At 39.2% G+C, this 26,621-nt stretch overlaps 2 protein-coding genes across 3 annotated transcripts; both read right to left on the minus strand.

Moving 5' to 3' along the window:
* Positions 1 to 2,700: 2,700 nt before the first annotated feature.
* On the minus strand, positions 2,701 to 11,521 carry LOC132139618 (gastrula zinc finger protein XlCGF57.1-like). Its single transcript, XM_059548105.1, has 3 exons — positions 11,487 to 11,521; positions 10,565 to 10,773; positions 2,701 to 4,017 (listed from the first exon to the last, which is right to left on the minus strand). The coding sequence occupies exons 2-3, from the start codon at positions 10,731 to 10,733 to the stop codon at positions 2,933 to 2,935; spliced, it is 1,254 nt and encodes a 417-aa protein (XP_059404088.1). The 5' UTR covers positions 10,734 to 10,773; positions 11,487 to 11,521; the 3' UTR covers positions 2,701 to 2,932.
* A 6,738-nt stretch (positions 11,522 to 18,259) lies between these two features.
* LOC132139640 (gastrula zinc finger protein XlCGF8.2DB-like) lies at positions 18,260 to 26,072 on the minus strand. Of its 2 annotated transcripts, XM_059548157.1 has the most exons (3): positions 26,040 to 26,072; positions 25,268 to 25,410; positions 18,260 to 19,664 (listed from the first exon to the last, which is right to left on the minus strand). In XM_059548157.1, exons 2-3 carry the CDS (start codon positions 25,365 to 25,367, stop codon positions 18,697 to 18,699), a joined length of 1,068 nt encoding a protein of 355 aa, XP_059404140.1. In that variant the 5' UTR covers positions 25,368 to 25,410; positions 26,040 to 26,072; the 3' UTR covers positions 18,260 to 18,696. The 2 variants fall into 2 exon arrangements, with proteins under 2 accessions (XP_059404140.1, XP_059404131.1); XM_059548148.1 differs by lacking the exon at positions 26,040 to 26,072 and having other exon boundaries at positions 25,268 to 26,033.
* Positions 26,073 to 26,621: the final 549 nt, after the last annotated feature.

Here is a 26,621-nt window from a genome sequence, read left to right on the forward strand (position 1 = left end):
TTGAAAATTATCCGAATAAATGCTGCGTGAACTCTACCAATCAGCATGTTTAGTGCCCAAGTCCTGCCCCCAAAAGTTCTCAAACTTTGAAAAAAATTCTACCTCACCAGCAGGAACTTTCTGAGGGGCATTTTTTTTACCCAGAATTTTATTTAGATCCTGGTTCCTGCAGTGGAAACACGCCGAGTTCCAGCCCAAAGTCCTTAGTTCCTGGGGAAAGTTCCAGCGGTGGAAACGCTGCTCTAGACATGTGGGGGCGTATTAGAAAGAAACGTTTTAGGTAGAAGTGGCTCTCGTAACTTTTATAAAGAATATCTCTTTGGCTTTGAGACTTAAGTCTTTGAAACTTTACAGATCTTCTTTATGCACCAAGAGCTTGTAACACTCCAAAGAGAACGGAACATTTTTAAATCACATCATATGACTCCTTTAAATAAAAATATCTCCATTTGAATTGGACTTTGAGCTTTGTAACTTTGTAGGTCTTTTTTTATGCTCAAACAGCAACATTACATACTAACTAAAGTTGAAAAACTGAAAAAGCACAATAGGACCCCTTTAAATTTAAAATGTTTTTTCTCTCTATTTTGCAATAGTGAAAGACGGCTTCCCTTATTGATCACGTCTCGGGTAGATTGCATATTTTCTTGCACGGCTCGATGTTGGACTCGTGAAAAATAATCGTGTTGTTTGTTTTTGCCAAAACTGAATTACTGAAGTAAAAACACGGACGGAATTAGCTTTATTGCGAGCGATACTGCGAGAAGGGGCAAGAAACGGGCCAAGAGAGGTCACTTATGGGACCCATAAAACAAAACCAATAACCAGGACTGTATTAGCCAGGACGGTTGGCAACCCTAGCCTTCCCCCATCTGTTCTGGCATCCTGGCGCACAGCAGTGGTCTACCATGTTGAAAAAGTAAGATTTGTAAGGTCTAAACAGTCTCGGTTTTAAATGATTGTTCAACCACTGTCGAAACCAATGCTACAGTCACTCTAGTGCTCTCCTGATGGAGAGCAAAAGCTAACGCTTATGTGCCTGTGCTGAATATGATTACACATCGCTCCAGTAGTTATTTTAAAGGAATAGTTCATTTTCAAATTAAATTTTGGTATGTTTTAGCTTACCTCAAGGACATCCAAGATGTAGGTTTCTCCGTTTCCTCAGTATTTCCCATTTTGATATTTTTAGGTCCAACCGTTCTTGTCTGTGACTCACATAATGGATGTCTATGGTCACCACCTCAAAGAGCATGCACAGAGGAGTCAAAATTAAACAATTCCCCATCGTAAGTACACATTGATGACCTAAGACACGAAACGAGCGGATTGTGTAAGAAAACGAACAGTATTTATATCGTTTTTACCTCTTGTACACAACCACGTCCAACTGATCTGAGTTCGCGAGTGCTTTCCGATGTGACGTGCGCGCGCGCGCTCTGGCTTTAGTCTGCGCAAGTGCGGAAAGCGCCGGAAGCGATCTCTCGCGCATGCACATCACTCATTGTTTACACTTACTGCCTATGGTTTACACAGATTTCGGAAGTATTACCATTCACTGTGAAGATCTAAACATATTTAGACGTACAGGAAATTGCAATGGAAAACGATTTCAATATATCCATAGACGTTTAATTTTTTTCAAAACCATATTTATTTGAAACAGAATACACAGACCAAGTACTCAGGAGCGATCCGCTGCAGCAGCAGCACGTCTTCAAGCCTCAGAGACAGAGATCTCTTCAAAATTGGTGGTGTTTTAGTAGCAAGTGTTGTGAGATGCCAACAGAATTAGAGAGCATATGTAACAACTACAAGATGACGAGAGGACATTGACAGTATCACATCACACGCCTGCCTGACTGAAGATCCTGATTTTTCTCCACTGTTGAGACGCAGCATTTTGCACGTTGTGTTTAGTTTGCCACGTATAAACTGGAGGTGACGTCCAATGCCAGAGGGACCCAATGGCACGCTGTCAATAGAGTGAGTAATGTGTTGTATTTTTATTATAAACGCAACGATTATAGGGTGCATTATAAACATTAATTTATTACAATTACTGCATTATATTTCAGACAGTGCAGATTGAAAGCGTAGCGTGTGGTAAACAATGAGTGATGTGCATGCGCGAGACATCACATCCGGGGCTTTCCGTGCTTGCGCAGACTAAGCCTGAGGGCGCGCGCACGTCACATCAGGAAGCACTCGCGAACTCAGATCAGTTGGACGTGGTTGTGTACAAAAAGTAAAAAATATATAAATACTGTTCGTTTTCTTACACAAACCGCTCGTTTCTTGTATTAGGTCATCAATGTGTACTTATGATGGGGAATTGTTTAATTTTGACTCCTCTTTGCATGCTCTTTGAGGTGGTGACCATAGACTTCCATTATGTGAGTCACAGACAAGAACGGTTGGACCTAAAAATATCAAAATGGGAAATACTGAGGAAACAGAGAAACCTACATCTTGGATGTCCTTGAGGTAAGCTAAAACATATCAAAATTTAATTTGAAAGTGAACTATCCCTTTAAGCCAATTTGACATTACACAGTTTACACAAAACTTGACAGTTTTCTTCTAATTCATAACAATCCTTGCTCATCTTCCATTTGATCATTTTTTGAGCTTGCTGCTACAGACACAAAGAAAAGGCATGCAAGATCTGAAGTAAAAATTGAGTTTCCGCCAAGAAACACTTTTAAAGCCGTGTTCTTTTTCCAAACGTTTTATTTTACCTTATTTAATGTAACACAAAAATTATGTTAATCAGTTTTATGAGAAAAAAAATTGTTTTCTCTATCTCGTTTAATTGACTAATTGTTTCCAGTGTCGACTAGTTGGAGCTGTACCGTTTAGTCAACTAGACCCACACATCCCTAGTGAATACCTTCACGAGTCTGCAGCTGCAGCAATGCTGACGTGAAGCTCAAGCTTGTGGTGTGAAACAGGCCGAAGTCTTTAAATGACGTTTCAAGCTTGAGTGATACATGAAAGTCTTCTCACACTGAAGACACTTGTAAGGCCTCTCTCCTGTGTGAACTCTTATGTGAATCTTAAGGTTTCCTTTGTACAGGAAACTCTTTCCACACTGAGGGCAGATGAATGGCTTCTCTCCAGTGTGGACTCTCTCGTGATTCTCAAGGTTTGCTTTGTTTGCGCAAGTCTTTCCACAGTGATCGCACATGAAAGGCTTCTCTCCAGCGTGAGTTTTTACATGATTCTTCAGGCATTTGCTGTCTTTGAAATTCCTTCTACACTGATGACATATAAAAGTCCCCTCTCTTTTGTTAATCTTAATGTGATTGTTAAGGTTTTCTGTAAATCTCATAGTATGAGTTTGCATGTGGACATTAAGGTTTTTTTTTTGTTTAAAACTCTTTTCGCACTGATCGCATGTGAATGGCTTTTCTCCCGTGTGAACTCTCATGTGGGTCTTAAGATTTCCTTTTTGTGAGAAACTCTTCCCACACTGTTTGCAGGTGTATGGGCATCGTCTAGTGTGAAGACTCATGTGGATATTAAGGTGTTTTTTCTGTGTAAAACACTTTCCACACTGAGAGCAGGTGAAAGGTCTCTCTCCTGTGTGAAGACTCACGTGGGTGTTAAGATGTGTTCTGTCAGAGAATCTCTTTCCACACTGTTGGCAGGAGAAAGGCTTCACTCCAGTGTGAATGTTCATGTGCCTGTCAAGGGTTTGTTTGAGACTGAAACTTCTTCCACACTGTTTGCAAGTGAAAGGCTTCACTCCGGTGTGAATTTTGATGTGCCTCTTAAGTGCTTGTTTGTGATTGAAACTTCTTCCACACTGTTGGCAAGAGAAAGTGCTTTTTCCAGTTTGCTCTTTCATTTGGCCTTTAATGTTCCTAGTTCCATTGTTTTGTGAGGATGTTTTTTCAATATTTGAGTCGCTAAAATATTTTTCTCCAGTCATGAACTGATGAGGTTTCTCACATTGATATTCTTCTTCCATATCATTGAGCTCTTGAGTCTCCTCTTTTAATGGCATCAAGTCTAAAACAGAAAGATACATACGTAATTTAACCCTGGTTTAATGGCACATAGCAACAAACTAAAAAAACATTTATACATGTAAAGCATCAAACAACCACGTCTGCCAGATCCTATACCCACAAAGTTACTGTGACCTGTAGTTTCAGAACCTCTATGTCAATATTGTGAGCTCTTTGGTTTCTTTAGGACATATCCCAAATTATTTCAAGCTGCCAGTTTTCAAGACCCTCAGAAAGCAAAACAAAACATAACAATAAAGGAACTGCTTTGAGACTGGAATCACGTGGGTCTCGACCCACAAGATTTAACAAGGTAGAGTAAACAAATGAAGTTGAGAAGTTTGGTTCGTTACAATGATGTGTACGCTGTCACCCAGGAACTGTACCTGAGTCCGCTTAGAATGGGTGATCTGGGGTACAGTTCGTGTGAACTCCGGTACGGTTTCACTGCTGATGCGAACACAATCGTACCAAAAACGCGGAAGTGAACCGCTATTAATGACGTATCATTTGATAAAAATGTGTGTTTGTGTGTGTTTCACTCACTTTCCTGAAGAGCGTGACTGACGCGCTGCAACAGAGCTGTATATCTCCTTTATGTTTACCTTCAGCATTCTTTCAAGCATTTGTAGTACATTTGTAGTACATTTGTAGGACAGACGTAAGTGCCATTATGTACCAAAGCTACTAGGCAACGAGGTAAATAGCTGGTGTCTTGATGACGCAAGCTAACCGTGGTTGGGACCCAAATAAAAAGTGATCAGCTGGTCTCCAGATAACCTTTCTATTATGCACAACATGTATTGTCTTTGTTAAGATGTATCCAATAGCCTATCTGGGAAATATACTGTATTCATAAAGTTTCAATTTCAAATGATGGCTGAATTATTAAATAAATTATTATATTTGTAGATATATAAAATATTTGTGATCAAGAAGACAAAACAAAAACAAAATAGTTTGCTTAGCAAATGGTGATCATTGTGAATGACATGTTTGTAAATGACTTGAGATTGAGACTTAAACTAGCATTTGTTCTGTAACGGTCAACTTCAAGCAGACAGAAATGGAGGAAAAAGTTATAAATCTACTTTCATTAGAGTATGCTGTGGAGTTCTGCCAGTTTGACAACGCCACGCTGAACTCCCTGTTCTGGATCGGGGCTAGTTATCATTGTCCTGTTGAACTCCCAGACACCACTGGACTGTGCTGGAGGGAGGCAATCATCTGGTGTCTAGAGAGCATCTACACCCAATCAAGAACACAACCAGACCCAGAGCACAGCCCACCATCACCCTGCTGTGCAGAGCCAAAGCTCGAGACCATTGTTGACAGAGAGCCAAAGCCCGCTGCAACTGATAAGCCAATGCCAAATAGTGCTACATAGTTGAAGATCACTGTGGAGCCAGAGCTTCAAGTGACATCAGACCAAGTGCAAGAGCCAGCTACAGCGATCGCCACAACGGAAAGGGCTGTGGACAGCAAAAGTGTCTCCGGCTCCACTACGGATTTCCGGATCCCCGCCTCTGTTGCTGGAACCATCTGCTCTGCCTTGCCCCTCCAGTTCCTCCCAGCCGCCCTGGCTCATTGGCTCTTCGTCTCTGCCTTGGGCTCCACATCCACCTGCACTGCCACCATCTGTCGGCCCCTGGAGTTGTTGGCCCTTCCTCCACTATGGCTCCTCCCTCTGTTGGCTCCACCATAGGCCCTCATCAGGGCTGTGGCCTGGGTCAAGCCTGACTCCTCCACCTTTCTCCTGACTTCTCCCTCCATCAGCTCCACCCTGGACTTGTGTTGTCATCCTACTCCCGGGTGTCTTTTCTCCACCAGAGCCTCCAGCTGTCTGGTCTGCCTGTCTTCCTGCCAGCCCTTCGCCAATCCCGTCACCATCCCTTCACCACTCCTTGTGTCCACCTCCTCTGTCCCCCTCCGTCCCTCCATTTGTCTCCAAGGTGTGAGGTAACCAAAGGCAATGTGTCACACCCCATTGGACTTTCGTTGTGTTTTCATCAATCATGTGCTTCATTTTACTGTGACACTTATATATTTAACTCAGCTGCTGTCCATTTCATCTGATTGTCTTTGAGATGGTTCTACACCTTCATTTGAGTCCAGCTGTGTTTGATTATACTGGTTGGACTTTATTAGGAGAGCCACACACCTGTCTATATAAGACCTTACATCTCACAGTGCATGTCAGAGCAAATGAGAATCATGAGGTCAAAGGAACTGCCCGAAGAGCTCAGAGACAATTGTGGCAAGGCACAGATCTGGCCAAGGTTACAAAAAAAAATTCCTGCTGCACTTAAGGTTCCTAAGAGCACAATGGCCTCCATAATCCTTAAATGGAAGACATTTGGGACGACCAGAACTCTTCTTAGAGCTGGCCGTCTGGCCAAACTGAGCTATCAGGGGAGAAGAGCCTTGGTGAGAGAGGTAAAGAAGAACCCAAAGATCACTGTGGCTGAGCTCCAGAGATGCAGTCGGGAGGTGGGAGAAAGTTGTAGAAAGTCAAACATCACTGCAGCCCTCCACCAGTCGAGCCTTTATGGCAGAGTGGCCCGACGGAAGCCTAACCTCAGTGCAAGACACATGAAAGCCCCCATGGAGTTTGCTAAAAAAACACCTGAAGGATTCTCTGGTCTGATGAGCCCAAGATAGAACTTTTTGGCCTTAATTCTAAGCAGTATGTGTGTAGAAAACCAGGCACTGCTCATCACCTGTCCAATACAGTCCCAACGGTGAAACATGGTGGTAGCAGCATCATGCTGTGGGGGTGTTTTTCAGCTGCAGGGACAGGACGACTGGTTGCAATCGAGGGAAAGATGAATGCGGCCAAGTACAGGGATATCCTGACCGAAAACCTTCTCCAGAGTGCTCAGGACCTCAGACTGGGCAGAAGGTTCGCCTTCCAACAAAACAATGCCCTTATAGGGTTAGTTCACTCTATAAACAAAATTATGTAATTAATAACCCACAAGTGGAGCACGTTGCACGCCAGAGCAAGGACCCCGCCCGGCCACTGGTTGCTATGGGCGGGTGTGCCTAGGAGGCACGGTCAGTGGAAGGTAAGGTTTTAACCAGGGCGACACACTGTGTCTGGCACATGTGCGCATGAGACGGGACCCTCCCAGAACCCCCCCCCCCCCCCCCCGCTTTCTTGGTAGGCGGCCAGTCTATAGTAAGGGTCCGCCACCGGCAGTCGGAGAAGAGGTGCGAGGCGGGGCCCTCTGTCCCCTATTGTTCGATTCCGGAGAGGGAGCCTGAGAAACGGATGAGATGTGCGCATGAGATGGTCACCATGGTAGGCGCCTACAGTACCATTGAAAGTTGATATGGCAGACATTCAAAAGAGAGAGGGTCTGCACTCGTTTGCATGTATTAGCTCTGGAATTGCCACAGTTATCCAAGTACCGGGTGGAGCGATCAAAGGCACCATAACTGATTTGATGAACCATTCACAGTTTCACTGTACCGGCCGTGTGTATTTAGACCTGCATGGCTTAATCTTTGAGACAAGCAAATGTTACTGGCAGGATCAACCAGGTAGCCCTCGGGAGGGGGTGTGGGATGGACAACCGCAGCGCGCTTGTTTCCTACACGCGTGTCTTGCTCCACGGCGGGTGTCGCACTCCCGACCAGGGTGGGGGATGGGTGTTTTTCGACTCGCACCAGCCACAGCAAGGTGACCGGGGATGAGGTGCCTTTCCCGGCCTACCCCGAGGCCTTGGAGAGGGTGGATGTCTGGCCAAAGCCCGCATTTCCGACTGTTTCCGTTGTTTTTTTTTACCCTGAATTCCTCCAGGCTGAAGTGATACCCTCCAGTCCTTCCCTCAGAAGAGCTAGCTGTCCAGCAGCTAACTCTGCCTCCTCAGCACTGTCTGAAAGAGTCTTCTCCACAGTCAGTTATCAGAGATCACAGATTCTCCTGAGAAAGTCAACACGCTCATTTTCCTAAACAAAAGCTTTGGTTTTAGGGGTGGGCCAAATAATACAGGAGAGATAACCATTATTTAACCTGTTAATCTGCACCTCGAAGCCTGCGTATCAGTGTTTACGAATAGATTAAATGAAACAGGACAAATTTAATCTTGACAAACTATATATCATTATAAAGATCTAAGCCTCAAGCATCAACGACAAATCGCTGTTTTTCAATGGAAAGTTATAAAGACTGTATTTGCAACATTTGTGTAAGCAGTACACATAAAAACATGAATAATGGAAACGCAGTACATACCAGATCCGTCGTAATAACGAGTCATAAACACATCCACAGCTGTAAATCCCGGTTTAGTTAGAAAGGTAAGGGTCCACTGAACGATAGGGCTGTCAAAATAGCTGAAAAACTAAATTAGTATTTTTTACTTAAATATTATCAAAATTTTAATTATATTAGAATTTAAAATGAATAATATCAGTTAGGGTGATGAAAAGCTTTTTGCTTCTCTCCTGAGGCCACGAGGGCGCATCGAGTTAAATATTATTAATGCATGTTTATTCAAAGTATTAAAATACATAACTGTGAAAAAAACTATATTTAAAATAATGTTTATGAAACAATTATAATTAAGTTGCTTAAAGAACTTTAAACAAAACAGCGTCATGTATGCATGCGTAGTTAAATAAAAAGGGCGGAAAGCCAGTCACACCGAAAACATTTTTTTATTTAAAAACATGAGATGCAGTGGGATGGGGAACAAAAACCCATCATAAATTCTCAAGATATGTTTTTAAAAGTTTAACTTACATTAATTTTACATGGCTTTCTAAACATCCAGCTCTCATGTGCGAGACGTGAGTCCAATGGTGTCTCTCTAGAAAATGTGCGAAATATGTGTTCTGTGTGAACGGCTTGGTTTCAGTTTTGATGTAAACAAGATCTTTTTTTGTGTGTGTGATTGGATAGGCTAACATAAACCTTATAATGCAATGACACTTACATCGCCATCACACCTTGTGCGCCACTGATAAAGGTCAAGTATACTTTCGGCCGTCCGCGCACCGTTCTGATTATGTCATTTTTGTCATCCGTGTGAAACGTTTTTGCATTCGAATGTGAATTTTTATTTTAAATTGGACGAATATTCGAAATTAAAAAAAACATCTTGACAGCCCTACTGAACGACATCTCGTGGAGCACGTTTAGTACAACAAAGCAATAACGTTGTAATATGGATCATAACTCCTTTGTTTACATTTCGGTTCTTCTGCGACAGAACAGTTTGTTTACGTTATGGAATAACTCACGCTCAGAAACTGCGTCTTGGTAGTAAAAAAATGGCATGGTTTTGCAACGTACAGTGTCACAGACAGAATGAGACGATCCACAAAGAAAAAAGTGAGAGGAAAGCGGAAAATAGTTTATTTGAATTCTAGCGCTCTCTCGTGACGCGGTCTGACGCACCTGTCAGCTGATGGAGATGGAACTTATAGCGATCGCCTTTTTCTTTATTTGTTTTATTTTACATATGTGTGAGTGTGTTTTAAGTTGAATGTGAATGTATCTGCATGATTACCATCTGTTTGAGTGCAAATCAGCTTGCTATTACTGTGTATTCACAGCTCTGAAAAAAAAAAATTATCTTTATATTTAGTCTATAACTTTTAATATTTTTAAGGATTATCAAATATGGTTGATAAAAAGTAAAAGCCCAAAGGGTCTTCTTTCCAAAGACACCAAAATTATGTTTGTAACACACTGAAGTAGGAAACTGTTACAATTATAAGTTAGGTAGAGCACTTTCAGCTGTGAGTCCCATAATGGGGGGTGCTGGCTAACAGGTTAACTATACATACCCTTAATAAGACAAACTTTTTCAATTGATTTTATTGTGTAATCTTTGCACTGATGTGTTCAGTTTTCTGTGCTCATAACTTAACACTTTGCATGGTTAAAGAACAGGTGCAATGTTCAAAATGTTTTGGCTTAGTACTTGCAGAAAGTATCACTGAATAAAAGTTGATTTGTGAATGAATGCAGTGTTTTTGTCTATTTTCTATTAGAATTGAATGGTTTTGTATTGGTTTGCATTACATGTATGTAATGAATGTATTTACTATAAATCCCCATTAATTACATTATTATTAGATTTCATAAGGTTTATTTTTCACACCACAGATAAGGTTTACAAGATTAGTTCAATATGTATTTAATGTATTATGTATTCAAGGTAATGGTCGGAGCACATCAAGACCCAGACTAAAGGTGTGATGTGTAAATATTAAAAATAAAGGTGTACATGGTATTTCGGTCGTTAGGGTGTTCTAACAATGTTTCATTTCCATTCCACGTTTATTTGGTATGCTGCTGCATCAAATATGGTCCGGTCCAGTTACATGGACATATCTGCGTTAGCTGGCTGGTCTGTTTAATCGAGTGAAATTAACTATCCCTTAAAGTTTAGCTCAGGAAAGCTGGATAATTACAAACAAAATTCTGTATTAGGTTTTCTAGTTTAATGTGTGACATGTCATTTATTAATGCAGAGCTGGACATTTTATTAAGGATCAAATGACTGAGTTCATCTTTGAGAATTAAAACCAACCTGTTTGTTCCTCAGTTTCTTCTTGTTTCAGACTGAATACTTCTTCAATCTTCACATCTTCAATCTCTTCTTTAATGAAAGCCATCTTTGTTTGTTCCTCAGAATCTTCTTGTTTGACTCTGAATGGTTCTTCAGTGATGTCTTCAGTCTCCTCCTTAATAAATGCCATCTTTATAACAGTATGTCACCTGGATCTCAACTTCAGTTTTCTGTGGCATTTAAGATGAGAATAAATAACAGAAAGAAAAAAAAATACATAAAAACTAAACCATCTCAATCAGCTCCCTAGTTCAGTAGTCAGCGCACTGATAAGGGAGTCAGTCAAAGTGGGAGTTAATGGCATGATTATTATAAAATAAACTAGCACAATAAATAAACTATCACAAATAATCTAGAAAGTACATTATTATAAATTATATAGTTGGTATTTGTAGATAACGTCTTTTATATTATGTTTTAGTAATTGCACTTGTTAAATACTGGTTTGTAAGAGTTATCTTCTCATGTGTATGTTTAGTTGTGTTTACATTGAGCGGATCGTCAGCGCGCGCCGAGTCAAGCGATTCGAATCACTGAATCAGTTCGAGAAGCAATTGATTCAATTTAGAGATTCTAAAAGTTCCGTTTCTCCATCACTTGCTCATCCATTCGTGTTTTTAAGGCAAACTGATTCACGATGAAGGAAGCAAAGTGAGGCGCACTTTCCTGTTACAGATGTGTGGATTAGTTTTAATCATTGAACTATTATATCTCTATTATAGATCAGTGGATTTTATCACCAGAAATTAGCGCTCATAAATGTTAGATGAAGCGCTGCATTAAACAATAATTAATTTTACATCGCTTATTAAAAACTATTAAATGGCTCCAACGGGTTAAATCGATTTAAAACACTTCACGTTAAATGGCTAAGAACACAAACCTTTCTTCAGTCGAATCACAGCGTGGCGCGGTTTTTATGACGTCATACCACCAGAGCAAAATAAAAGTCTTGAACATTGCATAAATGTGTAAGAAAACGAAAAAGGTTTTATATGCGGCATAGTATATATTCAGATGTATTGTCCAGTGATGTTCTGAAAATAACTACCAATGAAAGATATAAGCCTGTGTGAGATTCTGTCTGAAAGTGACAGAAATAACTGCAGAAACTATTTATAGAAAATTATTAGTTTATGACTAAATATTATGTTTGTCAACCAAATGTAACCTTTATTAGGGCAACATACACATACTACTTAATAATTGTTACATGTTTTTGTCTATCTTTTAATGTTATTATTTACTGTGTGCAGAATATAAAACTTAAAGATTGGCTTCTATAAACATTCTGCAAAGATGAAATGTATTCTCATATTTCAATATGCATTTAAAATTTTATATTTAAATGCCCTCCTCTGGTGAATTGTGTACTACACTGCTGAAATACGTTTAACATATTTTGCAATGATTAAATTTTTTTTTAATAAACTGATTATTTTGTGCAGATTTTTTTTTTGTACTGAAAAATCAAACTCTGGTTGTCCAGGTCACCGAACAAAGTGTGAAAGCACCCGAAGATGTCCTCTGTCTATAATTATCCTGCAATACTCGATTTCTGGGACTATAGTGGATTATGTTTCTATGATTTTTTTTTTTAAATAGTTTGTATATTTGAACTTGAAAGTGCATGTGTACACACAATAAATAACCAATCAATTTAAAAACATACCTCACGTTAATAGTATTGTCAGCACTTGTCATTATCGGAAGCATCCATGTATGGTTCAAATACAGATCCCTGCCATTTGGAGAAGAGCCATTGCCATTCATGCCAGATTTTATCTGCCAAAGAAGGTTACTTACTTACTAGCACAGGTGACTTCTCTTTTGATTAAAGTTAATAAAAGAGAGTCTTTGAAACTGGAGGAGATGCGTGCAGAGAAAGTCGCTAGGATTAAGCCAATGAGTTTAATGTTATCTGAGGTCATTAACGATGAATGCACCACGCCATGTGGTAGGTTTGTTGAGGCCTGCTTAATTTGACCGTGTTTGGTTTACCATTTATAGGTTGATTTGGCAAATCTGTATTTAACTGACTTGGCCAACATAGCTGTTTTTCCACTGGACAATGGCAATATCTGCCGTTTATATTTGCATGACAGGGGGCATTACGAGGTCCCCCCACAAGGTACCACTCAATGCAGCTGTGCATCTATGCAAGCGCCGTCTGACTCACCACAAGCTTTTAATTTCGCCTCACCACCAAGAGCGAGTACTGTGAGCTCATATCAAAGGTAAATTTCATTATTTTGTTCTCTTTATTTTTTATTTTTTCCATTAATTTTATCTGGTTCTGCACTTTCTCATTTTAATTTATTCAGAATGTATTATTGCATCAAGTGTGGAACAATAATGAAATGGGAAAACTGTCTAAGTTCTATTAATCGAAATCTCTAATTGACAATTATGATTTCTTGTCATTACTGTGACAAGCCCTTTTCTAAAATATCTATCCATAAAATATAGATCCATAATAAAAGGAGAGCACAGTCCTTTTTAAAATATAATATTCCAGCCAGTTGTATTCCTCATTAGAGCCCTGCACAGGCCTCCAATTTCCGTCAGTGTCTGACAGATCATCAGAATTACCGACCCAAGCCCGCCTTTGTTTCCCCCTTCTCCCAAATCATTAGATTAGATTCCACTTTATTGTCATTATATAGAGTACAAGTACAGGGCTAATGAAACGCAGAAGTGAAAGAATATAGTGTTTATATACATATAAGTGTAGAGTAAGTGAAGCTATGATTTACAGAATGTACAGTGGAGTTACTATATACAGTATTGAGCAGAGTATGTACAGAATATAATTAGGAATGCAATGTAGGGATTATGTACATTATGAACAGAGCAATGTAGGATTATATATACATTATATACAGCAGCAATGTAAGAACAGTGGTAATAAATACAGTTGGATGAGTGTGCAAAAGTATTGTTAAACAATGTACTCTATGCAAAATAACAGTAGTGCAATGATATTTTTATAGAAATAGTTTACTGTGCATTGTACAGAAACAACATTAGACAGTTTACCATGTAATAGGTTGAACAATGTGCAGTCTGTGCAGAATATGAGTGGTGGAATAATGTCATGAGGCTTCTATACAAAGTGACTAACAGTGCTCTTTTTACAGGGACCCCGATCCCCTGGAGGAAAGAGCCTTGCTTAAGGACACACTGGTAGTAGGGTATGTAAGCTAGTGGAACGGAAATGCTGTGCAATGTTGCTAGCTAGCTAACACCAACATAATCTCCCTAGTCCGTTTTTATGGATGTATGAATCTCATACCTGTCAACACTCAAATTTTTCCAGAGAGTCTCAGGTATTTCACACCCATCTCCCGTCCCCTTCCCATTTTGTTATTTCTCCTGGGAAACTCCCATAACTTGTATGGCCCTACCTCGTTATATGAATAACCACATCAATACATTATTCCAAGGTTGACCAGTTGCCAGATCTTGTATGAAACGCATCCTACTCACACAATAGATATGTCATACAATTTTGAACCCATTTGTGACCTCAACCTGACAACCTACAGCTCTGTTGCGCAGTTGATATATGCACAGGCAGAGGGGGGAATTTTAATCAAGTGTCACAAAAAATGGCATTAGAACGCTCAGGTGGTGCTACGGTGGACTAAACTAAATATAGCTGCAAATATAAATTTGAAGCATCGAAAATACATTTTGGTCCAAAAATAGCAAAAACTACGACTTTATTCAGCATTGTCTTCTCTTCCGTGTCTGTTGTGAGAGAGAGTTCAAATCAAAGCAGTCTGGATATCCGGTTTGCGAACGAATCATTCAGTTCACCAAATCGAACTGAATCGTTTTAAACGGTTCGCATCTCTAATACGCATTAATCCTAAGTCATTCTTCTTATCTGGCTCGGCTCAGTGTTCATCTTCAGTTCTCTCTTCACAGCAGTTCAGTCGGTGTACTGTTTGAGTAAATGAACTACTCTGGGATATTGGTTTGTTTGAACTCAGAGGGAGTGTCAGCCACATTAAAAAAGTAAACAGCTTAAGTCATTTGTGGATTAATGCTTTTTCTGCAGCTCAGAGCGTCTTTTTAAGTTGAAAAAAGTTTAACTTTTCTGAAAAGAACGCCCTACGTCAAGCGCCTTTTTGACAGCTGACCAATGACAAGCGAGTAGCGAGACCTGTCGTTTCCATAACAACAAGAACAGCAAGAAAAAATGGAGACTGTGCCGGTTGATAAACTAATCGTCCTTGTTTCGGAGCACAAGGAGCTGTTTGATATGAGTACACAACTCTATCATAACATACATCACAAAGAGGCTGTGTGGGCACAGATTGGACGGATCCTTGGTTATTCAGGAAAGGTTATCATCTACTACTTGTCGTTAAAATTATCACCTAGCTATTAGCTAGCATTAATGTTCGCTCAGCAATAGTTATCAATACTGTAACCAGCTGGTAACAGCAGCTGTCAACAACTGTAACCTTTTAGGCGATGCTTGCCGTCGGAAATGGAAGTACTTGAGAGATAAGTACAAGCGCGAAAGGAGAAATGAGAAAGACAGGAGAAGTGGAGGCTTTAAACGGCAATGGAAGTTTATGGGGGTCATGTCGTTCCTGGATCCCCATGTTCAGGATAGGCCGACATCTACAAATTTTGAAACACCAGAAAGCATTTTAAATGCAATGTGTTAAAGTGCAGGAGAAGAGAGTGAGGTAACAAGCTATGTAGTCTGTGACATGTACTAGTGTAAGCCTATTGTAATATAATAATATGCTGATTTGCTGCTCAAAAACCAGTTATTATTATTATTATTATGTAAAAAGTAGAATTAGTAGAATCCTGAAGAACAGCATTTATCTGAAATAGAAATCTTTTGTAACATTATAACTGTCTTTATCATCACTTTCGATCAATTTAAAGCATCCTTGCTAAAATACAATTTCTATAATCCCCCAAATATAATTCCCCCAAAAATAATATAATAAAATTAATAATATATATACCTATATGTGTATATATAGACTCCAAGCTTTTGCATGGTATAAAAGATTTTTATTTCAGATAAATGCTGATCTTTGGATCTTTCTATTCAAAGAATAATAAAAAAATATATATATAAATAAATAAATACAAAGAATAAAAACAATGTACTGTTTTAAATGTTGATGACAATAATAATAATAATTATAATAAAATGTTTCGTGAAGAGCAAATCAGAATATTAGGATAATTTCTGAAGGATCATGTGACAGTGAAGACTGGAGTAAATGGTCTCTGAAGGTTGACTGTTGGAGCCCAGTCTACCGACTCAATGTCAACCAAAGCACTAGGGCAGCCTAAAAAGTCACAAAGAAGTCCATATAAGACTACCGGCAACTTAATGATAATTACTAAGTAAATCAGCATTTAACGACAACCTATAGATATATAAACACAGCCACAAAAAAAAGTTAGCTAGCTTACATACCTCCGACAAAGTGGTCGCTGCAGACACGGGCATTAGCAGACTCTGCTCCTCCCGACCGCAGACGTACGTTTAAAATCCACTTTTTACGTCATTGTTCTCTGAGCTTTTTACATTTCTCACCTTTATGAATGACAATCTTTGTAACTCAAAAAAAAAACATTTCCTTTTTTGCGGTTAGAACGATTGGAGCAGCCGTAAACTGCACAAAACATGGGCATTTTTACGGACGGCAGATCCTCGCTAATTCACTTCCTGACCTCCATCTGAATTATACGCGTTCGCGAAGCAGCAATGTGACGTCACGTGAAACCAACCTATTGAGTCTTTATTTTCATTTTAACATATAGATACATTGAATACAGACCAAAGATTACCTGTAAGATTTACCCAAACTATTTATATTTTGTTTAACCACTAAAGAGACATCAGAGCCAGCGGCACACATCAGAAGGTCTAGCCGAGGTGAGGCTGCTCTCGACGGATACATGATCACTGAGCTCCCGCTGGTCGCGTGGAGCTCACCGTCTCCGAGATCAGAGAAACACATTTTTAAATAGGCGCTGTCTTTATAAATAATCCACAGATTTGAGTTTTAAAAAACTACATTCTCGCCTAAAATACTATTAAAAATTCATTTCATGACACAATAAAAGTAATATTTTTGAAAATGATCAGAATAAACCGTTGTTTTTACCAGCCCAAAGTCGAGTACCAGCCCAAAGTCCCTAGTTCCTGTGTAAAGTCCCAGTGGTGGAAATGCGGCTTAAGGCTAGAACTAGGAACTGAGACTAGGAACTAACAGACTTGGGCCAGCAGAGCAGGTGGAGCTTTAGCTCGGTTTGCAGACAGTCTCCATAGCAATGACAGGACAGGCAGAGTTCAATGGTGGATACCACTGACAGCTCTGGAGGTTCTGCAAAAGATGCCTCCACCTCTGGAGGTTCTACAGCAGTACCATCAGGAAACAGGGAGAGTTCATTAACATTCTCCTTAGCTAGACAGGTACAGCATTCATCAACGGTTCCTCTGACCATGACATGACAGGCTGAAAGTGCATTGCTGGGAAATAGTTCCAAACAAATATCACAGTACCGTTTTGCGTCTTTGATTAACACACAGCGCAGTGTTTCCTTAATGAATGAATCCGCCTTTTGAACAAATAAGTTGAATAAATGATTCAGGTTATCAAACCTTAAAAGGATAAGTTCACTGCATGAATAAAACAATTCATGATAATTAAGAAATTAAATGAAGTTATTTGAGAAAAAACATGCATAGGAACTTTCTCCATATAGTTCACTTCAATGGTGGCCATCAATTTCAGCTGTGACCTTTTCAACAGGATTATGTAATGTGTGACAGAGCGCCTTGCAGAGCTAGAGCAAGCCTAGCATTTGTGGTTAAAAAGTGGAAAAGGTTTTTTTCCAGAAAGTTACCAACTGTTTCACTAGATAAGACCCTTATTCTTTGGCTGAGATCGTGTAGAGCCCTTTGAAGCTGCATTTTTTTTTACCTTTAAATGGTTGGCCATCATTGAAGTTCACTATATAGAGAAAATTCCTGGAAAGTTTTCCTCAAAAAACTTGATTTCTTTGCGACTGAGGAAAGAAAGTAATGAACATCTTGGATGAAAATGGGGTGGGTAAATTATCAGGAAATTTTTATTCTGGAAGTAGACTTATCCTTTAACAAAGTCAAATGCTTAGTTCCTGGATGAATCAGCTGTTAATGAGCATACATGCACGTTTTATTTAAAAATGACTCGCATTCATAAGATTGTAAAACCCTCAAGTCTGATGGTTTACAACATTTTTGTGATTTCGAGCTCTTTTTTATGGGTAATTTACTCAGAATTTGCTCAAAAGTTTCATCAATGAGGCCCAGAGTCTGTAAGGTTTATCTTTCAATTAGAAAACATGCACCTGCCATATGAACATCCAACTCATTATTATTGCACTCAGTAATCCCTTTATCCATTCATTTAGTAGCTTTTAGTTACTCATCTTTTTGTAAAACCAATTTTATTACAATTGTGTCTTCCTTGTGTTGACATTAAAGTAAGCAGCTCTACAAGTTAATGAAATCTCACCAATCTTTCACATTGTTTAGATGACAAACGTCCTCCAATTTATACAATTATTTATTCAACAATCTTCCATGGTTCATTTGCCATATTCAAGTCAAGGCTGACAACATTTACTTAATCATTGAAATTTAATAACGGTGCGGAGTTCATTATACGTTTTTTTTTGTAACAAAAATTAGCTGAAGCATAGAGAAGTGAATGATGCAAATAAAACAAGTGGTTGTGATAGTAAACAATCAGATGTAGCTAACATCCAGCTGACGTGTGAACAGAGCATTACTTTTACACACGTATACATTTTCTTTTGCTTTACTATTTTACAAAAAAACACAAACAGGGTCCCACATTTATAAGTCCTATCATATGTATTTGTTAAGTGTGATGGCAAAATATATATTTATTTCACTGATCACAATTGAACTGATGTCCTTCAGAAGTAATGCATATGGCTCAGTTTTGTAATTCAACTTTGAAAAACTAATTTATAGTTGTCTTTTTAAAGAAATTTGTAGCTTTGCAGCTGCTGCAGCAATGCTGACGTGAAGCTCAAGCTTGTGGTGTGAAACAGGCAGAAGTCTTTAAATGATGTTTCAAGCTTGAATGATACATGAAAGTCTTCTCACACTGAAGACACTTGTAAGGCCTCTCTCCAGTGTGAGCTCTTATGTGAATCTTAAGGTTTCCTTTGTACGGAAAACTCTTTCCACATTGAGGGCAGATAAATGGCTGCTCTTCAGTGTGAACGATTACGTGATTCTCAAGGTTTGCTTTGTTTGTCCAAGTCTTTCCACAGTGATCGCACATGAAAGGCTTCTCTCCAGCGTGAGTTTTTACATGATTCTTCAGACTTATCCTGTCTTCGAAGCTCCTTTCACACTGATGACATATTAAAGCCCCCTCTCTTGTGTGAATCGAAGTGTAATGGTTAAGGTTTTTCGTAAATCTCGTATGATATTGCATGTGTACAGTAAGGGTTTTTTTGTGTGTGAAACTCTTTCCACACTGATCGCATGTGAATGGATTTTCTTTACTGTGAGTTCTCATGTGAGTCTTAAGATTTCCTTTTTGTGAGAAACTCTTCCCACACTGGTTGCAGATGTACAGGCATCGTCTAGTGTGAAGACTCATGTGGGCATTAAGATTTCTTTTCTGTGTAAAACCCTTTCCACACTGAGAGCAGGTGAAAGGTCTCTCTCCAGTGTGAAGACTCACGTGGATGTTAAGATGTGTTCTGTCAGAGAATCTCTTTCCACACTGTTGGCAGGCGAAAGGCTTCATTCCGGTGTGAATTTTCATGTGTCTATTAAGGCTACTTTTTTGTGTGAAACTTCCTCCACACATTTGGCAGGTGAAAGGTTTAATGATTCTAGTTTGTTTGATTTGTGAGGACGTCTTCCCAATCTTTAAATCTCTAATATATTTTTGTCCAGTCATGAACTGATGAGGTTTCTCATATTGATATTTTTCTTCCATATCATTGAGCTCTTGACTCTCCTCTTTCAGTGTCATTAGTCCTAAAGCAGAAAGAAACATGCAAATTAACCCCAGTTTAATAGCACAAAAGCAACAGACATCCAAACTGGCTTGCTAGTTATCGCCGCAGCGCACACCTGGAAATCGTAACTGCAGAGATGGATAAATTTGTGATTCACAAATCTAAAAATGTTGAGAAAATTTTAGACAGATTGCCCGAGTCATCAGAACTGTGTACTTTGACAAGCTATGTGTTGGGCTATGCCATGTACATGATATAAAATTATATGAAAGATATTAGGAGTCAACTGATTGATAGTTATGAATGGGAAAAATATATGAACTACACAGGGGACTATGGCATCAGTTATTTCCAAAAAATGAAGAATCTCAGTTACAGTCAAAGACAGCAGGTAATTAGAATCATGCGATCGATCGCTATATTCCAAAAATGAGGATGCTGAGCTTTGTTCCTGAATGCTTCTAACTGACTTCTTTTATCGGATGTGTAATCTCATCTGATCCAGGTGACGTCACAGGGATTCCCTGGCATGTCGTGAGCGAACTCTCGCGAGAAGAAACAGAGTTCACAGCTCTCAACAGGGCAATACAAACAAAGGAACATACACTCACCTAAAGGATTATTAGGAACACCTGTTCAATTTCTCATTAATGCAATTATCTAATCAACCAATCACATGGCAGTTGCTTCAATGCATTTAGAGGTGTGGTCCTGGTCAAGAGAATCTCCTGAACTCCAAACTAAATGTCAGAATGGGAAAGAAAGGTGATTTAAGCAATTTTGAGCGTGGCATGGTTGTTGGTGCCAGACGGGCCGATCTGAGTATTTCACAATCTGCTCAGTTACTGGGATTTTCACGCACAACCATTTCTAGGGTTTACAAAGAATGGTGTGAAAAGGGAAAAACATCCAGAATGCGTCAGTCCTGTGAGCGAAAATGCTTTGTTGATGCTAGAGGTCAGAGGAGAATGTGCCGACTGATTCAAGCTGATAGAAGAGCAACTTCTGAGATAACTGAAATAACCACTCATTACAACCGAGGTATGCAGCAAAGCATTTGTGAAGCCACAACACGCACAACCATGAGGCGGATGGACTACAACAGCAGAAGACCCCACCGGGTACCACTCATCTCCACTACAAATAGGAAAAAGAGGCTACAATTTGCACGAGCTCACCAAAATTGGACAGTTGAAGACTGGAAAAATGTTTCCTGGTCTGATGAGTCTGGATTTCTGCTGAGACATTCAGATGGTAGAGTCAGAATTTGGTGTAAACAGAATGAGAACATGGATCCATCATGCCTTGTTACCACTGTGCAGGCTGGTGGTGGTGGTGTAATGGTGTAGGGGATGTTTTCTTGGCACACTCTTGGCCCCTTAGTGCCAATTGGGCATCGTTTTAATGCCACGGCCTACCTGAGCATTGTTTCTGACCATGTCCATCCCTTTATGACCACCATGTACCCATCCTCTGATGGCTACTTCCAGCAGGATAATGCACCATGTCACAAAGCTCGAATCATTTCAAATTGGTTTCTTGAACATGACAATGAGTTCACTGTACTAAAATGGCCCACCACTGTCACCAGATCTCAACCCAATAGAGCATCATTGGGATGTGGTGGAACGGGAGCTTCGTGCCCTGGATCTGCATCCCACAAATCTCCATCAACTGCAAGATGCTATTCTATCAATATGGACCAACATTTTTAAGGGAATGCTTTCAGCACCTTGTTGAATCAATGCCACGTAGAATTAAGGCAGTTCTGAAGGCGAAAGGGGGTCAAACACAGTATTAGTAGTGTGTTCCTAATAATCCCTTAGGTGAGTGTAAATAACAGCTGATATATAAACAATCAAATAAACTTTTTATCAACAGCTTTATAAATGTATACCCTTTATGTGGCCGTGCTACATAGACAGGTTGTGATGTAATGCCAAACATCCTTCCTGATGCACAGCCACCAGGCAACCTCCAGGACTTCCATCAGTGTTTTTAGCTGTCCAAGATGGCCTCCTAGGAGATTATAACGGTAATAGTGCATGAAGTCAGTTCTTAGTGTCTGGGGTACCACCAGCTGATATTTTCCTCCTTTATTCTTCAAAGAAACTTTGTGGTACCATAGCCCTTGGAGGTCTTCAAAGATGATAGGATGTTCTTTGGCTGAGTGAGAGTGGATGTCAGTAACAAGCTCTCGAGTTTTGCTACTGTATTACCTTTATATCCCTGGAGCATTCAATGATGTCACTAAAAAGTGATGCCGAGCATCGTTCACAAGTTTCTGCATGGACCTAACTAGGCTACAAAATGGGATGCTTTAAGGAAAATGTACAGCCTATAAAAGCAATAGGCTTAACATAAAATATTAGAAAAAAAAATGTCTCAAGTATAATTGGTTTTAATAAAGAATTTTGAATACATGACACTTAAAGGGATATTTCACTCTGAAATAAAATTTGGGTATGTTTTAGCTTACCTCAAGGGCATCCAAGATGTAGGTGTCTTTGTTTTCGCAGTAGTTTCAATTTTGATATTTTTAGGTCAATCCATTTTTGTCTGTCAGTCATATAATGCATAATGCATATAATGTCTATGGTCACCACCTCAAAGAGCATGCACAGAAAAGTCCAAATGAAACAATTCCCCATCGTAAGTACACACTGATGGCCTGAGATTTGTGTGAGAAAACAAACAGTATTTATATAGTTTTTACTAGGGCTGCACGATTAATCGCATGTAATTGTCATGCGTGTCTCGTTAGTAAAGCCGGTTCTTTGATTAGCAGTAAATATCCATCACCTGCTTTCAAATGGAGTGTCACTTACTACACAGAGCCGTAGTTCTCTGACAAGCTACACAATATTTCGTAGCTTGTTTCATTATTTACGGCTAATCAAAGAACCAGCTTTACTAACAAGACACGCATGACAATCACATGCTATTAATCATGCAGCCCTAGTTTTTACCTCTTACACACAACTACGTCCAAGTGATCTGAGGGCGTGCGTGCTTCCTGGTGTATGACGTGTGCACGCGTTCTTGTTAGTCTGAGCAATAGCCGGAAAGCGCCGGAAATTATCTCTCGCGTGTGTCACCACTCATTGTTTACAAAGATTTCGGAAGTGTTACCTTTCACTGTGAAGATCTATACATATTTACATGAACAGGAAATTGAAATGGAAGACTATTTCGATATATCAACAGAAATGTGTACTTACAATGGGGAATTTTTTAATTTGGACTTCTCTGTGCATGCTCTTTGAGGTGGTGTACATAGACCTGCATTATATGACTGACAGACAAGAACGGTTTGACCTAAATATTTCAAAATTGAAACTACTGCGGAAACAAAGACACCTACATCTTGCATGCCCTTGAGGTAAGCTAAAACATTAGTGATGTCCGATTCGCAAACGAATCGTTCAATTTAACCGGTTCTTCTTAGTGTACCGGTTGAACCAGTTCATTTACTCAAACAGTACACTGAGGGTGCTTTCACATCTCTAGTTATGTTCATTTGGTCCAAACCAAGGGCAAACAATTATACATTGTAGCATTTTTCACACCACACTGATTGCTTTGGTCCGTACCAGTTGAAACGAACCAAAATGCAGTCACATGACAACATCTATTGGCCATGACGTATTTCCTAAACTGCTTTTCGATTGGTCAGAATTTACGTGTGGGAAAATTCCAACATAAGAGGAAAAGCCAGCAAACAACACAGAGACAACACAACTATGGGGAGACAACTGCGTGGGCTGGTTTTGTCCCTAGCCATAATCTATTACATTGTTTGTATACACCACAATATGGCAAACAATTTATTTCTATAATGAAGCGCGGATGCTGCTTGAAAACAACGTTCTAATGCACTGCAAACGGCGAGCGGGAATCGCTCGTAACTTCAAGCGGAGGCGTGCATTAATTCTTCTTAACTCTGACATGCTCATGGTCATCTGACCAAATTTCTATGAGTCTACGCACCTCCTCACTACTCCAAGTTTGTCCACGAGCTGCCATGCTAAAGTGCTAACTGTCAACAAACACTTCCTCATCCCATAATGCACAGCGCAGTTGATTATGGCAGCTGGTTTAGTCCAAAAATGGTTTATACTTTTTGCAATTGGGTCTGTTCGAGGTCGGATCACACTCTCACCACAAACAAACCGCTCCAGAGTTCGTTTGAAAGCGTACTAAGACCACCTCTTCAAGCAGGTCTCGGTATGCTTGTTTGGTCCACCTTTGGTGTGCACCCGAGTGCGATTGCTGCTTTCACACCTGCCCAAACGAACCGCACCAAAGGGGGAAACAAACTCTGGTATGATTCAACCGAACTAAATGAGGCAGGTGTGAAAGCACCCTGACTGAACTGCTGTGAAGACCGAACTGAAGATGAACACCGAGCAGAGCCAAATGACGAACGAACACGCCCACTGCTGGAGCAGTTCTCGTTTTCGATGCAACCGGTTCTTGGGTTGCATCGGTTTTTGGATCACCAGTACACTGAACCGAAAACCATTTCTTTCGGACGCGTCCGATTTGAGAACCGATGAACTGATGATACTGCGCATGCATGTAATTTTGTTAAACATCGGAAAGTGTGATAAAATAACTTTTATTTTGCTTTTTTTTTTTTTTTTTTTTTTTTTTTTTTTTTAAGATGAATGTTTCTAATCTGTATATTGTAGATTATGTATAGGCCAAATGGGTTTCAGGGAAGTTGGATAATAATTAAGACTCTAAAGAATGAGGGATGATTTATGAAATATCTGTAGTGTATTTATAGTTAATGATGACACATTCACAAATTGAGTTTGTAGTAAACAGAACATGAACACGAGTAGAGCAGCTGATTATACTGAACTGCAGCACGTGCTGGTTAGAGTGATTCTTGTTTTCAAGAACCGGTTGCATCGGTTTTCGGATCATCAGTACACTGAACCGAAAACCATTTCTTTAGGACGCGTCCGATTCAAGACCCGAGGAGCTGATGATACTGCGCATGTGTGATTCAGCGTGAAGCCGACTGACTCACTGCGCGTCTGAACCGAACTGGTACTTCTGGTGATTGATTCTGAACTGATTCTGTGCTAATGTTATGAGCGCGGGTAAACCAAGGGCTTGAATAAAGGGGCAATCTGGCGAAACGTAAGTTCATTTAATAACAAATACATTGCAATGGATTATGTATAGTAAGTGGATCATGGTTTCTGCGCTGATGACACCTAATTTATTTACTTTATATCTTCAAGACTTAAATCCTCATATGCACATTATTGCTGTTACTGTATTTGGGTGCGTTGTTGCAAAACTTAATTGTAAATTTTAGACGTGACACCATTACGTCATCGCCAATGACGTCATTACATCGAGCGTAAAAGAACCGGTGTACCGGTTTTTTCAACCGGTTTATTGAATCTCCCATCACTATAAAACATACCAAAATTTAATTTCAAAGATAAATATCCCTTTAAGCTTCCATGTGCATCACACAAAAGGGTGATTTAAAATGCCATCAACTAAATTTCTTTCTCAAAACATAATGTGTACATGTCATTTATTTCTGCAGGGCTGGACATTTTATCTTTGAGTTTATCTTTGAGAATAAAAACCAACCTGTTTGTTCCTCAGTATCTTCTTGTTTCAGACTGAATACTTCTTCAGTCTTCACGTCTTCAATCTCCATGTCTTCAGTCTCCTCTTTAATAAATGCCATCTTTATAATTGTGTGTCACTTGAATCTCAGTTACTTCAGTTTTCTGTGACATTTAAGATGAGAATAAAGCATCAGCTAAATGAATAAATGTAAATGTGAGAATAAATAACAGAAAGAAAAAAAAATACATGAAAACTAAATGATTCAATCAGCTCCCTAGTTCAGTATTTGTAGATAACATGTATTTTATAATGTTTTTGTTAGTGCACTTGTTAAATACTGGTTTGTAAGAGTTATCTTCTCATATTTATGTTTTGTTGCGTTTACATTGATCGTCAGCGCGCGACGAGTCAAGTGATTCGAATCACTGAATCGTTTTGAGAAGCAATTGATTCAATTGATTCAGAGATTGGTTTAAACCTTTTTTCGTTCTATTTTCTCCATCACTAGTACTCGCTCATCAATTCGTGTTTCATTAACGATAAAAGAAGCAAAGTGAGGCGCACTTTCCTGTAACAGATGTGTGGATGCGTTTAAATCACTGATCTATATATCTCTATTATAGATCAGTGGTTTAAATCCCTGAAATTAGCGCTCATAAATGTTAGATGAAGCGCTGCAGTATTACAATAAACAATAATACACTTTACATCGCCTATTTAAAACTATGAAATTGCTCCAACGGGTTGAATCGATTTAAACACTTCAATTTAAATGGCTAAAAACACAAACCTTTCTTCAGTCGAATCATAGCGCGGCGCGGTTTTATGACGTCATACCATCAGAGCAAAATAAAAGGCCTAAACATTGCATAAAAATGAATAGAAAATTATTATTATTTTTTTATGTGGCAAAGTATGTATTCAAATATGTTGTCCAGTGAGATTCTGTCTGAAAGGCAAAACAGTAATAAGTGCAGAAACTGACCAGAAGTCAGAAGTATATACACATGGTGGTTTGGGGCATTTTTTTTATAATGTACCATAGAAATTTTTTTAGTTTGCTCCTAAATATAGAATGTTTGTCAACCAAATGTATCCTATATTAGAGCAACAGATAAAAGCATACTACAATCATTAAGTAGTATATGTTTCAAATGTTATTATTTATTGTGTGCAGAATATAAAACTTAAATTGCCTTCTTTCAACATCCTGTCAAGTTGAAATTTATTAAATTATTCATTTAAAGTTTGATGTTTGAATGCTTTCCTCTGGTGAATTGTGTGGGTTTCCACTTTTATAATCTTAAATTCAACATTGTTTAATGAACTGATTATTCTGTGCAGCAGCAAAAAAAAAAAAAAAAAAAAAAAC

The sequence above is a fragment of the Carassius carassius genome, chromosome 1, assembly GCF_963082965.1.
Source record: "Carassius carassius chromosome 1, fCarCar2.1, whole genome shotgun sequence".
NCBI classification, from domain to species: domain Eukaryota; kingdom Metazoa; phylum Chordata; class Actinopteri; order Cypriniformes; family Cyprinidae; genus Carassius; species Carassius carassius.

Bases quoted from the DNA above. Each gene is read 5' to 3' on its own strand.
- LOC132139618 (XM_059548105.1), bottom strand. From the start codon at position 10,733: ATGGCATTTATTAAGGAGGAGACTGAAGACATCACTGAAGAACCATTC. The intron at 4,018-10,564 runs GTTGGTTTTAAT...TTTCTGTTTTAG, and splicing joins AGAAACTGAGGAACAAACAG to ACTTGATGCCATTAAAAGAG.
- LOC132139640 (XM_059548157.1), bottom strand. From the start codon at position 25,367: ATGGCATTTATTAAAGAGGAGACTGAAGACATGGAGATTGAAGACGTG. The intron at 19,665-25,267 runs GTTGGTTTTTAT...TTTCTGCTTTAG, and splicing joins AGATACTGAGGAACAAACAG to GACTAATGACACTGAAAGAG.